General features: G+C 30.5%; 1 protein-coding gene and 1 long non-coding RNA gene across 2 annotated transcripts; one reads left to right on the forward strand and one right to left on the reverse strand.

Moving 5' to 3' along the window:
- Nucleotides 1-3,215: 3,215 nt before the first annotated feature.
- On the reverse strand, nucleotides 3,216-4,249 carry LOC132032151 (pentatricopeptide repeat-containing protein At1g08070, chloroplastic-like). Its single transcript, XM_059421929.1, has one exon. It carries the CDS (start codon nucleotides 3,642-3,644, stop codon nucleotides 3,216-3,218), a length of 429 nt encoding a protein of 142 aa, XP_059277912.1. The 5' UTR covers nucleotides 3,645-4,249.
- A 9,597-nt stretch (nucleotides 4,250-13,846) lies between these two features.
- On the forward strand, nucleotides 13,847-14,691 carry LOC132029427 (uncharacterized). Its single transcript, XR_009407803.1, has 3 exons — nucleotides 13,847-13,929; nucleotides 14,310-14,438; nucleotides 14,561-14,691. It is a non-coding gene; the product is annotated as an uncharacterized LOC132029427 (long non-coding RNA).
- The last annotated feature ends 600 nt before the right edge of the window (nucleotides 14,692-15,291 follow it).

Consider the following 15,291-nt stretch of genomic DNA (forward strand, 5'->3'; position numbering starts at 1 on the left):
AAAACCCTTAATACGAAAAGAAAGTTAGATCTTACCTTGACAACTTCATTCTACTTGGAGTTGGTGACTTGAGATGGGAATTGTCTTTGTTGCTCCAAAGACTATCTTCACGTTTTAGGGACCTTCTAAAGGGTTGAAACACCTTGGAAAATAATTTTTGGATCAAGACTCAAAGGGCTCAAAAATCAGCCCCTTGGCAATGCTCTCTCTCTCTAGGCTTAAGTTTTCTTGTGTTGTGTAGTTGAAATGAATTGTGATGGCTGATTTCTTGGTCATTATTTGGTTCAACTTTGATGCCTACAAGTTGGTCACATGCTCCACTGTGGCATGATTCATTCCATTAACTTTACACTTTAAATTTTCTAATTTGTTTTCTACAACTTTTGGCCAACCTCACCTTCTTGTTTCTCTTTCTTCTTTCTTTTCAATTGTTTACAAGACAATTGTATGTGTGTTGAATGATTCATGCACCACCCTTTGTCTATTGTAATCATGCCAAGATGGATGAGCAATATTTAATGAAATGATCCCTCCACCATGTTATGTCCTCCTAAAACAATGTATACTTTCATAAAGTAGTGGATGCTCAAATATTCAATTGTATGCTTCAACTTTTTCTCCTCAAAATTTTCAGCCCTATGGCCGAATGTAACATATATGTTTCTTCCAAAGTTAATTGTCCACAATATGTTGAAAATGTAGTGGATGAATCAACATTTAATTTCACACTTGTATGTCTTCCATTTGCCTTATTTTAGATGACTTTGAGTCATCCTTTTTTTTTTTTTTTTTTTTTACCTTGGACGTTTGATGCTCTTGTTGGATCATTATTGTCACAAATTTTTACTTAACCCACAATTAAGTAGTTCCTAATTTCCAACAACATTCTTGTACTAAGTAAAATTTGTAACCGATTAGTTCTAGTTTAGAAATTAAAATCCGAAGTTTCTATCTCACGTTGATTCTTTCGCAAATAACTCGACGTATAAAAATGCGAGGTCTAACATTCACTTGTCAATCAAATAACCGAATCACCCGTTATCGCAGACTATAGACAGCAAGATTAGACCACGAAAAGGGTGTTTTAGGAATATTAGGCCTAAAAGTGCTAAACGACCAAATGGGTCGTTACAATAAGTATGCCGGGTCCGGCATAACTTTGGTAATATTTACGAAACTAAAGAATCCTTGATAGCGAAATTTAAACCTACGGCGAATTTTTTTTTTTAAAATTTTGACCGCACGCGGGTTCGAACCCCGGAACCTATGGGTGTTAGCCGAAGGGCAAAATTTAAAGATTTCAAATATGAGGCAAAATTTAAAGACCACGGTTGCCCGAAAAGAAGGTCACAATTCTAATCCTAATATGCCCCGAGGCAGTCGTATTTGGGGCCCCATTTTTGTGGGCCCCATTTTTTATTAAGTTTTATAGTTAATTTATTTAAAAAATTATTGTGATTTATATTATTTTTACGCAATTTTAAATATGTAAATTGTTTTTAAAAAAACTTAAAGATTGTATGTACGAATTCACGATAAAAATAAGAAAGTTTGACTCTCGAAATTCAAATTGTCTCACATAAATTGAGACAGAGGGAGTACACAATTTTTATATAAAAACACGAAGAAGTTTTTTAGTCACGTGATTGATTAGCTATATTGTCAGTTGATTTTTTTTAAGAATAAATTGATTTGAAAAAATTGTTAACAACTTTGCATTGTTCTTGACGATTATAAAACAGTAATTAATGATTTCGCATCTAAAAAAACTAGAAAGATAGTCTTTAAATAAAAATATATATCACGATTTTTTCTTTAAAAAAAAAAGAATTAAGACCTCTCTCTGAAGTATATATGACTTTAGGCCTCCAATCTTTTGGCTTAATAGATGACCGGCGTTTTACCCATTGCTTTTGGCTCTTCAAAGTGCTTTTTGTCCTGAAGTTTCCAAAACCACTGGGTTCTCTCACCCTCAAAACTATGGAACCATTTTATATCCTTGATCATAGATGCTAGCGTTTGATACGACTGAAGTCATTTTTTTTAATAAAATATTTTTTATGAGATAATTATTTTGATTTAATAGTTGTTTTTAGTGTTTTATTGAAAGGGAGAAATAATGTTTCTCATTTATAGTTGAAAGTTGGAGCGAAATTAGGAGGCGTTAGGGATTCATTAAAATCCTATTCATTAGAAAATTATTTATATATATAAGGTTAAATTATCTTTTATGCATATATAGTTGATGTAGAGTCTTCTTTGTCTTCTTCATATGTTTACTTTTTATATTTTAAATTCAATTAATAAAAATTATGGTTTGACCACTAGCTAAAAATCATTTTTCATACAATTTCATTTGTTCCAATTTATGTGACAGGATATGAGGGTCGAACTACCTAATTTTATCTAAACGTAAAATGTTTATGTTTTTTGAAATAAAATTAATTCTTAAAACCATAGATCCAGATAATTGAGTCAAGTTCATGTACCGACAAACAAATCTAATAAACCGACCACAACAAGAACCTGGTAACATGTGAATAAACTACTACTTATAATACTATACTATTAGCAAAACTGAAATATGCAGTTTGCTTGTGGGAAGATGGTACCTTGGGCAAGAGCCAATCTGAATCCAACTGCTAAAGCTCTTATTGTCTCCACTGCTGCTGGCATGGCATACTTTATTGTAGCTGACAAGACCATTCTCCAAACAGCTAGGCAAAACTCCTTCAAACAGGGCTAAGCCTCAACAATTAATGAATCACTAAACTCTTTTAGCACTAAGTATTAATATGATATATTAACATTACTGTAATCCCCTAGTTTAAGTACAATGGGATTGATAAGAGATCAGTTAAGTAGAAACCTCTATTGATCCCTTGGGGATAGACCACAACAACAAAAAAAAAAAAAAAAAAAAAAAATCCTTAAGAAGTAATTTATATATATATATATATATATATATATATTTATTGTGGTGAATACAATGAAGTTAGTTGGCTTTTCTCCAACAGTGCATTAGCTTTATGACCATTTCATGACTACAATATCTTTTTGAAAGATTACCAACCACTCTTGCAGTGTTTGAATCCATCAAGAGAGTTTACGAAGAAGTATATATGTGCCAAAAATTTATGTCCATTTTAATGATCAACATAAAGGACAATCAGCAACCTCAAGTTATTTTCTCAGCTTATAGAATTCCTCAAATACTAATAATACCACGGGAGCATTCTGGCAATAAACTGAGCCATCATTAATTGCTTGATCTTCATAAGTTCACCAATAGTCCATGCATGAGCAAGAACCGTCCTTGAAATGGTGAAACCAATTTCTATCTCTTGCAATATCTCCCTATTAAATATCTTCGATATCAGCTTCGTTGCTTCGTGACAATTTCCACACACTCTAAGATTCTTAACAATCCTAAGAGTTGTCCCAGGCTTTGTGCTGATCAATCCAAAGGCAATCGCCAACTTCTCGCTATGTTGACTTAATTTTCCTTCCTTCAACTCTTCATCCATTTCATAATGTACCTCTGATGTATCTGGAACATGGCCAGCCATTTCCAATAGCCTATCAACTTCATCCAACATTTTATAGATGTCGTTGCTTTGCGGATGTTTTAACAAGAAACTCATGGACTACTCTATCAATCTCAATGGAGGTACAACCAGGAACTTTCCTCATTCCTTGATCATTTAAAAAAGTTCTTATCAATGCTACTTTGTCCCATTGTCCAGCACCTGCATAGATGTTAGATAAGAGCACATAAGCACCAGGATTCTCAGGTTCCAGTTCAAATAGATTCTTGGCAGCATATTCACCCAACTCAACATTCTTGTGGATTCTACAAGACCCTAGCAAGGAACCCCATATTGCATCATCTGGTTTCATTCCTTCCTCTGTCATTTTCCGGAAAAGCTCCAGAGCTTCATATGCATCCCCATGCATTGCTAGTCCTGAGATCATCACATTATAAGAAGCTAAAGTTTTAGTTTTCATTCCTTGAAAGACTTGTTTTGCTGCTGCAATAGCTCCACATTTTGCATATATATTTATCAGACTAGTCCATAGAGAAGTGTTTTTCAAGTGTTGATAATGCTTGTCAATATAGGCATGTATCCACTTGCCAAGATCTAGAGCACCTAAATGTGCACAAGCTGGAAGGATGCTCAACAAAGTAACATCGTTAGGATCTATATTTTCATGCTGCATTCGATGAAAAACAGCCAACGCTTCTTTATAACTTGTGTAGAATAGTCAATTCTTGATTTAACGGACCTTCATCCTATTTTTGGAAAAAATGTCTTGCAGGTATACAAAAACGTAAGAAAGACAAGGTTGTTTTTAATTTGATGATCAAACTGGTTCATGGATGCGCCGACATGGCTACGATCGCGTAAATGATGACAAAGATGTGCCGATCATTGAAGCCAAGGCAACTGATGGTAAATAAGAGAATTTTCATTTTCGACTTCTCAATGAATACTGATTTTTATTGTACTCTCTCATGTCAATCAAGTCCTCATGATGATATAACTACAGGGGAAAGAAACTTAATTTTGTGAATGAAGGGAAGAGCATATCTGTATTAGCATTTTCATATTGTGCTGAAAATGTTTTGTTTTTTCACAGCCTGGTCAAGATCCTTTTGCTAAGAGACATGAAGAAAACAGGACTGACATTGAGTTTTTATGATACATCATATACTGACATGGATATCATAGAGGACTGACAGTCCATTCCTTCAAGAAAACATTGAGTTCTCCATGATACCAACCTGATATATCATATACTAACAAGGTATCGTAGATAGAAGATTCATTCCAAGACTAGTCAATCCTCTGTAATGCCCACAAGGGATATTCATATATCTCGGGTATCATAGAGGGAGAATTTTATAAACCTCACTCATCCGGTCCTCTATGATACCCACACGTATATTCATATACCGTCGTGTATCATACAGACCGGTTTCAATTCTTCGAAAAACAAACACCCCGAGAATGATACCATGCACGGACATATTCATATATTGTCGGGGTATCATGCAATGTCGTCGATTTATTTCTTCGAAGAAAAAAAAAACACTCTCACACCTCTATGATACCCACATGATATATTCATATACCTCATATCATAAAGGATTGGCTCATTTCTTCAAAAAGAAAACACTCTGTCCTCTATGATACCCACTACGATATTCATACTTCCCGTGGTATCATAGAGTACTAGTTCATTTCTTCGGGGGAAAAAAACACTCCTCAATCCTCTATGATACCCAAACGTTATATTTATATACGTTTTCAAAAACCATAAAGGAGTGGTTCATTTCTTCAAAAAAACTATTCCTCGGTCCTCTATGATACTAACACGGTATATTCATATACTGCTAGGATATCATAGAGGACTGGTTCATTTCTTTGGAAAAAAATGTCCCGAGTATTTTATGATACCCACGTGATATATATTATATACGAACAGGTTATCATAAATGACGAGTTCATTTCTTCAAAACAAAAAAAAAAATTATAATAAAATACAACAAATAGAGTTAAGCTTATTTTGATATTTTAAGTTGATTATAATTTTATCAAGATAACATTAAAAAAAAATAGTCATGTTTTTTATATATATTTTGTTTTCATTTCCAAAAGAGAAAAGAAATTAAAGAAATATATTTTCTATTAATTTACGTTTAATAAAAAAGTTAGTAACTTTAGTGTTTTCTTAATTACTTCTTTTGTAGTCTAATTTTTTATATTATTATTAGTCTAAAAGTAATTAGTTAATACTTTGATCTTTGTATTTTATTTTTATTTTTGAAAAGAAAAACAAAAAGACAAATAAAATAAAAAATTAACTATACACGCACACGCAAGGACGTTTGGCAAAAGAGAAAATACATCGAAACCCCCTTCAACTTGACACGTTTTTTAAAAAAGATACCTAAACTTTGCGTCCTAAAAAAAAACCCCCGAACCCATTTTAAATGGAATTAATACCACTTTTTTGCCGATGTGGCAGAGAGAGTGACATACACTCTCTCTAAGAGAGTGAGAGCTCAGCAAATCAAATTAAAAGATCTTTTTGCACAACTTTTTTTATTAAATGGATTTTTTTAACTTTTTTTCCTTTTTTCTTTTCTTTTTTCCTTTGTCTTCCTCTTTCTTAATGTTGTGTATCCATTTTTTTCCTTTAGTTTTCGTTTCTTCTTTCCTTCGTCTGATTGTTTTGTTTTCCCATTTTTTTTTTTTTTTTTTTTAAGTTTTTTTTTTTAGTTTTAACTTTGTCTTCTTCTATATTATCCTTCATTGAGTCTTTATGCCTTCATTGGTGAAGGTTCTTAAATGTTTTTTCTCTCTGCAAAAGAATGGAAAATAAAAATTGTCCTCCCGTTCTATGTGTGTGTCGGTATAAAATTTGTATGTGGAGAGGAATTGAAGAAGCCATTTTTATTTGGGAGAAGGTTAGAAAAGGGGAAGGTGGGGAGAGAGGGGAGGGGGTGGGGGTGCGTGGACCTTTTTTTTTTTTTTAATAATTAATTAAAAATGGTCATTTTTTTTTCTTTTGTATTTTTTGGCACTTTGACAGGTGACAATCAGTAATTGATGCATGAAATTACTTTCTTGCTTCAAACTAAGACTGAGTTAAAAAGGGCATATTAATATAAGTTTGGAGTTGTTTAACACCTTAATTTGACCCCCATAAAATTTGGGACATGATTTTTGAAAAAATGTCAAGTTGAGGGGGGTTTCGATGTATTTCCTCTTTGGCAAAATGGACTAGTGGTCCATCATGGGGAACACATGACTGCCGCCTAAATCTATCAACATGGAATCTCATCTGGGGTAATTTTTTGGGAAAGTCACACATATACAGCTTTTTCAAATGGTAATTAAAAAGATTGCAACTACTTTACAAAAATTACATACATACAACTTATTCAAACTTTTAACTTCTCAATAACAAAAATACAATTTTTTACAATTCCCAAAATATTAATAATACTTCATTTTAAGAGTTACTACCATTAATGCATATCCACTTTTTACTTTCTCTTTCTTTCAAAATCATTAGAATGTAATTTTTCAAATAGATATAATAAAATCAACTTCAAATCCCATATTCCATCTACCGTTTTAAAAAGACTTTTTTCTTTCGTTTTCTCCTTTTTATTCTTTTTTTTTTTAATTTCACTTGATGATGATTCAATTATTTTTTGGTGACTTAAAGAAACTATTTGAATATATTAATATTTAAAAAAGTACATGAAAAGATATGGTATATGGAAATATGGTATAAGAAATGCACATGAAATATACCTTAAAAATCATATGGTTTATTCAAATTGGTATATTTAACTGAAAAGATGATAACAGTATTTGTGAATAATAGTAGAAATTAGTATATTTAAGTTTGTATATTATATATAGTATATAATATCATAATACTATTTGTGTATATAGTATATAATATTACGATATACCAAATAATATTACGATATACCTAATATATGAATATATTACTCTATGTGCCAACCAATTGTACTCTACAATAACATTTAAAATATACAATATATACAAAATATAGAGAGAATAATATAATTACTTATGGATTACCACTAAAATAGGATCTTATTTAATAATTGACGCCCCATCCCATAAAACTTGGCTTCCTTTTCGCCATCTCATATTAATTATTCAATTTTTTTTCTCTTCCATGAAATAGGAAAATTAACTCGGTTAAATTTATATTTGTATATATTTAATATAATAAACAATATATGCCTAATATATACAATAATGTATGTGGTCATACATATATATATATATATATATATATGTATGTATGTATGTATGTATGTATGTATAAAATACTTTTTGTTTACTATACATAAGAAATTATTTTATATATAGTATATACTAGTTAATATACATAAAAAATAATATTATACATAGTATATAATAGTGAAATATACGTAATATATAAGTACAAGAATATATATACTTGTTCAAGGAATTGTATAATATATATCATATAAGCAGTAGTATATTATTTTATGGATTAAAATGCTAGCTGAGTATATTGGGATGTTTAGAAAAGTAATTAATGTGTTTTGATATGTATTTAATTTGGTTATCACTAATATAGAAAACTCCTTATTATTAGCCTTTTATTCATAGCAACAATTTTTTAATTATGGTATAAAATCATACATATACCCTAAATATAGAGTATATATTGTAGATTATGTAATTTAGTCAATAGTTGTAAATTACAAAATATTTTACTTATTTACTTGTATTTACGTAACTTTCCCTAATTTTTTTTTTGCCCTATGGGGATTTAGTGTAAATAATTTATGAAGGGGCATGTGTATGTAAATAGTTTGTCTATTGTGGGCATTTGGTGTTGTTTCCTCTAAAATAGAGAGTAAAATTTTAATTCAGTGTATGAAAAACAATATTATTATGGGAAGTAAATATTACTTGATCAATTTTGAAGCAAAAGTAAAGACATAAAAGGTGATTTTTTTTTTTTTTGGCGACAACAATGATGAAAATAATAATATTAAATACTAGTAAAGATATTAATGATAAAAAGATAGCGATTGACTCTGAATTGTAAGATAATATAGATAAATAAATGAATTTAAAGTATCAGTGATTTTTTTTTTATTATAAGTCTTCTGCATTTTATTCATCTTCCTGCAAATTACACAATGATTTGAGGGAGCAAAGCAAATAATTCTTCAACTTGACAAGGATGATAGGGCTATTTGGTCACCTAATCTTGTCAATTCTCAGAAGCCTCTGCCTAGCATCTATTAAGACAGAAAAGACTCAAATGTTGGGTTGACGCTATGACTTGGAACAAGAAGGTACCTTTTAAAATGAATTTCATTTTGTGGAGAGCTATAAGGGACAGAATCCCTACGGATGCTAGGCTTGCCAGGATGGGAATTTATGCACCTTATAGATGTTGCTGCTGCAAGAATTCGAAGGAAGAAGATATTGAACACCTGATGTGTTCTGGAGATTTTGCCAAGAATATATGGGCAGTTCTATGTGGTCTAGTTGGTATACCTTATTGCAACACACCACTGAGGCTATTACTTAAATATTGGTGGACTTGGAAAACTAAAAATCTGCGTCTTAGCATTCCTTAGGAAATGTTTACCAACTGTGGCTGTGTGGGAGTTATGGAAAGCACGATGTGGAGCCAAGTATGGAAAAGAATCTAATAACATCAGAAGGTGTATTAGTCACATTGCCGAGACATTAGCTCACCTAGTTGGGACTCAATTTGTCAATGTTAAATTGAATCCTAACTGGGAGAATATTGTCCAACTTATGGGAAGCAACATCATCAGTAAGAGAAATATAATGGTTAGGTGGCTCAAACCATCCATTAGTTTTGTGAAGATCAACTCAGATGGTAGCTGTGAAAATGATATATGTGGAGGAGGAGGGGTGATAAGGGATAATGAAGGCCAACTAATCTTTGCTTATTCACTAAGCTTAGAAGTTGGTACCAGCAATTGGGTAGAGGCTAAAGCTTTGTTGTATGGGATCAAATGGTGCATAACTAATGACTATGAGATGATACTTGCCGAAAGTGACTCCAAAATCCTTGTGGACTGTGTAACTGACCTAAATCATACACCATGGAAAATCCAAGATGAGATGGAAGAACTAAAAAAGCATATGGAATCCACTGGTTTTATCTTGCAACACCGTTATAGGGAAGCAAATAAAGTAGCAGACAAGCTTGCCTCACTCAGCTTCTCAGACTCTCAGAACAAGGTTTTTGAGGTTTTTGTTGATCTTCCTTCAGAAGTTAAGGGGCTTATGACAATGGACAGATGGAATCTAGCCTCCTTTAGAACAATCAAAAAGAAGAAGAAGGAGATAACTTGGGATCCACCTTGATAGATAAGATCATAAGTGTCTATATATAGGAGTAGACAGAGTTAGTAATCTTGATACTTGGTTTCATGTATGTATGCCCAAGTACTCAAGCTCTTCTTTTGCATTTACATCATCTCAAAGTAGGAGGTTTAACCTCAAGCTCAAGAGAAATAAATTAGAAGAACGAGACAAAATTGGGCGTCAACACCAAACTGGTGCTGTGTTTTATGGAAAGGTCTCACATTATTAGCAGTATTCCTACACCTCATATGTAGCGTCTTTTTTTTTTTTTCAGGTATCAATACTTTTGCACACCCAACAAATACACATACCTTTGAAAGTGACAAAAATGATCGAAACAAACAAGTATCGCATTTTTATGTATTGGGATTATTATCCTTAAAACCTGAAACGAACGTCAATGAAACAGTCACCAAACTCCCAATTTGTATTGTTATGAACTAACTTAATTTCAATAGCCTATAATCAACTGATACTTGAATGACGGGACTACACACTACAACACATTGTATGCATAGCTACGAAATTTAAGCTACAAATTTAAAAATCGTAGCTATTACCCAGTAATAGCCACAAAAATTTGAATTCCATAGCTATCTACAAATTCATAAAATTTCTTAGCCACAAAAACCAAATTGACATAGCTAATTCTTCAAGTTTGCTATAATTGACAACAATCATGGCAATAATTACCTAAATAGCTACAAATCTATTGCTACAATAAAATTTTGTAGCTGATCACAAGTTTTTGCCACGCGATAAAACTTTTCGTAGCAATAGTAACCTTTTAGCCACAGTAAATTTTTGAAACAAAATGTTGTAGCTAAATAGAAATTTTTGCTTCAAGTTATAAAAACTCGTGACAATAGTTAAGTGATATAGCCACGAAGTTTTTGCTAGAACAAAATTTCGTAGCTAGTTATCAATTTTTGCCGCGAGTTGAAACTTATTGTAGCAATAGTAACCTTTTTAGCCACAATAAATTATTTGAAACAAAATATTGTAGTGAAATGAATATATTTGCTTCAGGTTATAACAAAAAGTGGCAATAGTTAAATGATATAGCTATAGATTTTTTTGCTATAATAAAATTTCGTACCTAATTATTAATTTTTGCCACGTGTTGAAACTTGTTGTAGCAATAGTAACCTTTAAGCCGTAAAAACTTACTTAAAATAAAATATTATGGCTAAAGACATATTATTACTTCGAGTGCGAAAATGTCGTGGAAATAGTTGGCTTAATAGATATAATTACTTGTCATGATGAAATCTTATAGCCACATATTTATTGTTGTGATAACATTTCGTAGCTAATAAATTTTTAACACGATTTGAATTTGTTGTAGTAATACTAATCTTCTAGCCACATTAGATAATATTTTCTTGTACTTAAAGTTAGCATAAAATAGTACTAATATAATCACAATAAAAATATTAGTACAATGGCCGAAAAATATAGTTGTAGCTAGGGGTGTACATGGACCGGGTTGGTTCGGATTTTTTAAACACCAAACCAAACCAATTGCGTCGGGTTTTAAAATTTATACACCAAACCAAACCAATAAAATTCGGGTTTTTCAACCTCGGGTTGTTCGGATTGTTCGGTTTTCTCGGATTTTTCGGGTTTTTTTTCGGAATAGTCTTGATAGAAAACATATAATTTTTACTTTAAATATTTCTTTAGTCCTAGTAAGATACAATTATATAATTAAGGTATTTCTTAAGAAAATAACACAAAATGTGAGAAGAGTGATGACATTGTATTAAAATATTCAACAAAAGCTAATATAATCGGTTAAAATAAATATTGATAATTAACAAGTCATAAAAGAAAATGACCATAATCTAAAAATACTAAGTCATGCTAAAATAAGTATTAATTATATGACAAAGAAAAAAACTTAAGTTATGTATTTTTACTCTCTAAATCAATTATGCAAAACTAAAGAATAGATATCCAACATTATTGTCATTTCTAGTGGTAAATTGAATTTCTTTTGTTAGGATTAGTGTTTAGTTGGTTTTGATTTGGACTTTATTTGAGTTACTAATATCTATAGGATATAAAACTTATTGACATTCAAAATTCTAAGTTCAAGCTTGAATAATATGATAATAGATAAAAAATTACGAAAAAATTTAAGAAATATTTATAAATTACTTTACAAATAAATATTTTTATGTATAAAATATTTTAAAAATTAATACATGTAATGTCGGGTTGGTTTGGTTCGGTTTGACTTTTTTTAGCTAAAACCAAACCAAACCAATTATGATCGGGTTTTTTTTTTTCCAACACCAAATCAAGTCAAACCAAACCACTAGTCGGGTTTTTTCTCGGTTTGACTCGGTTTATCGGTTTGGTGCGGTTTGTCGGTTTACTTTGTACACCCCTAGTTGTAGCTAAGATTTTACAATTTTTCTGTAGGAAAGCTTTTTTTGTCGGTTTTTTCCATCGGTTTTCCCCCTTTTTTTAGTAGTGAATTAAATGTAATTGACTACTTATATTGGACTTAAACAACAAAATAGCTTCAGTAAGGCTGCTCAAGCTTCATCCTAAATAAGTGCTTCAAGAATTGTTGTTTGAGTTGGGCCTCGGTTATAGGAGTAATACCTTTATTTATCTAATGTTATTAGATGTTGATATAAAGTTCGATTCGATTTAACTTTACGTGATCTTACTTGTAATTATAAGTTTAAATATCATTTAAATAAACAAAGGCATCTAAATATTATCTAATCTAGCACTTCAAGAATTGTTATTTGATTAGAACCTATTCCTCGATATAATACATTTTAGTGTAATTAGAAGTGTTCATCATTCGATGTGATTAGTACTAATTGTATTTAATTACCTTTGATCAAGTAATTATTTAAGTTCAAATCTAATTTGAATATAAGTACTAATTGTATTTAAAATACAAATTAAGTCTCACTCAAGTTCATCTTGATCAAGTGCTTCGAGAATTATTATTTGAGTCGGACCTGTCGATTGAGACAATACTTTTAACGATCTAGTGTAATTAGGGGGTGATCGTTATATTTAATTCAATTTAACATAGTCTTACTTGTAAGTTTTAAATTATAATTCAAATAAATCAAATAGTTAAATTATATCTAAAATTTAATTGACAATTTATGTTGAATTTAACCAAAACGTCACTAAAGCTCACTCAAGTTTCATCCTGAACAAGTGCTTTAAGAATCGTTATTTGACGCGAACCTCTATTACTGGAACAATACCTTTATCGATCTAATGTAATAATTAGATGTTCATATTTAGTTTGATTCGACTTAATTTTATGAAATCTTACTTGTATTTGTAAGTTTAAAAATTATTTAAATAAATAGGTAATTGTGTCTAAATATCAAAGCGCAACTCAAGCTTCATCCTGATCTAGTGCTTCAAGAATTGTTATTTGTCTTGGACTTGATCTATCGGGACAACACCTTTATGATCCACTACTAATTCAAATACTTGATGATTATTGAAAATTTAATTATAATTATTTGTATCAAAGAGTAATAATTCAATATTGCTAAGATAGAAGTGACTCTATATCATAATTTATATCACAAAAGTATGGACTTCAAAAAATATTCAATAATTAATAAGTTATATATTAAAATGGATACATCTATTTATTTTACATCAAATTGCAATGTATTTCTATTAAGAAAATTCTTACCTAACGTTTTTTTTTTTTTAATTGTACTTGACTATTAGGAGAGAATTCACAATAATTTCCCTCTAATTTACTAAATTATAAAAAGAAAGAATTGTGTTGAAATTTGAAAGCAAAAAGAGTTCCCTCCAAATTATTTCCCTCTAACATTTTTATGCGTAAATCATAGCTTTGTTTTCCTATTAAAGAGCCAAAAACTAAAAGACTAAGCACTCTAAAAGAAAAAGAAAAAAGTGCCGTCACTTCTCCCATCTCAAATATTCATAGTTCCAACTTTTATTTTCAAGGGATAATTAAGAGGTAAATTGTAGATTTTTTTTTTCACTTCTTGCTTATGATTTAAACAAATTTTGTTTTGGCCTTGTAAAATCCTACAGTAGCCACGTTCTCGTTAGTATTTTTTTTTAATTTTCCCCTCATTTACAATTTGGTTTAAAGAATTTTTCTAATCAATGTAGTGTATAAACTTTTTGTAACTTTTTATTGTATTTTATTCACTGTTTTTTTGAGAGTTTGTCTCGTTCATAGTTTTTTTTTCAAAAGAGTTTTCTAATCAAGATGATTACTGTAATTTTTTTAGAAAACAGAAAATATCAATTTTTTTCTTGAATTGTATGTATTTTTCATTTATTTGTATTTATGATGAAGTACTTTTACGCCTTAGAAATTCTTGTTTGCAGCCAGACAGGAATGGTTTTTCAGAAATAACCTAATCGCTTGACTGATAATGATGATATGAATTAACCTCCTAAGACGTCGATAAAAGAAAATTTTCCCACACAACAAAGTGGAAGAACTTGTTTATCCGGGTAATACAACTTTTGTGCAATATTGAATTCATTATTAAAGCAATTTTTTTTTTCAATTAGATAAATTAGTGTATTTGTTTAATCATATATAACTAACTCGTGTTCAATAATTGTTATTGCAGCTTGTGCAGGAGTGACGGAAGCATCAAAATTGATGGGGAGATGAATAATTATTTTTTCTCTTGTAAAAGTATATCGATATGTATGAATAAAGTGATGTTTCACTATTTTAAATGAAATTATTGAACCTTTATCAAGTCTTTTTTTCTAATATATTGTGTTTATTACATAATTGAAGATATTCTGCTACGATATTGTCTATAGTTTCATGCCGAAAATGAATTCTCAGCTACATTATATGGCTAACAATGTTGGTGGCATATATTGCCACGTATCAAGAACAAGACTATAAATTTTAACTTTCCGTAGCAAATGAAGATTCTTTTTAGCTATAATGTTATTTATTTCATGGCTAAAGGTATTGCTTCTTAGCTACAATATGAAAATATTTGTGGCAAATACTTTAATTCATAGCTATGAGTTTTTTAATTCGTAACTAAATATGAGTACTATTGCCACGAAACTAAGCTATTGAAATAGCCATAAAATTTGAGTTTGCATGGCAAACAAATTAAATCTTTTGCTACAACATAACATCTTGTGGCTACAATATGAAGATAGCAACAAATTTTATTAGTCGTGGCAAAAGAATAAAATCACTTGCCACAAGTATATATTTCGTAGCAGTAATGTTCTACCATCGCAGCTACAACACAAAAAAACTCGTAGCAATAAGTATAAGTCCTTAGCCACGGACCATGTAAAGTTTGTAGCTAACTTTTAGTTACGCTAC

This window comes from Lycium ferocissimum, chromosome 9 (assembly GCF_029784015.1).
Source record: "Lycium ferocissimum isolate CSIRO_LF1 chromosome 9, AGI_CSIRO_Lferr_CH_V1, whole genome shotgun sequence".
In the NCBI taxonomy this organism is placed as follows: Eukaryota; Viridiplantae; Streptophyta; class Magnoliopsida; order Solanales; family Solanaceae; genus Lycium; species Lycium ferocissimum.

What these genes read in the sequence shown, in the direction of transcription:
- LOC132032151 (XM_059421929.1), bottom strand. Translation starts at nt 3,644, where the DNA reads ATGAGTTTCTTGTTAAAACATCCGCAAAGCAACGACATCTATAAAATG.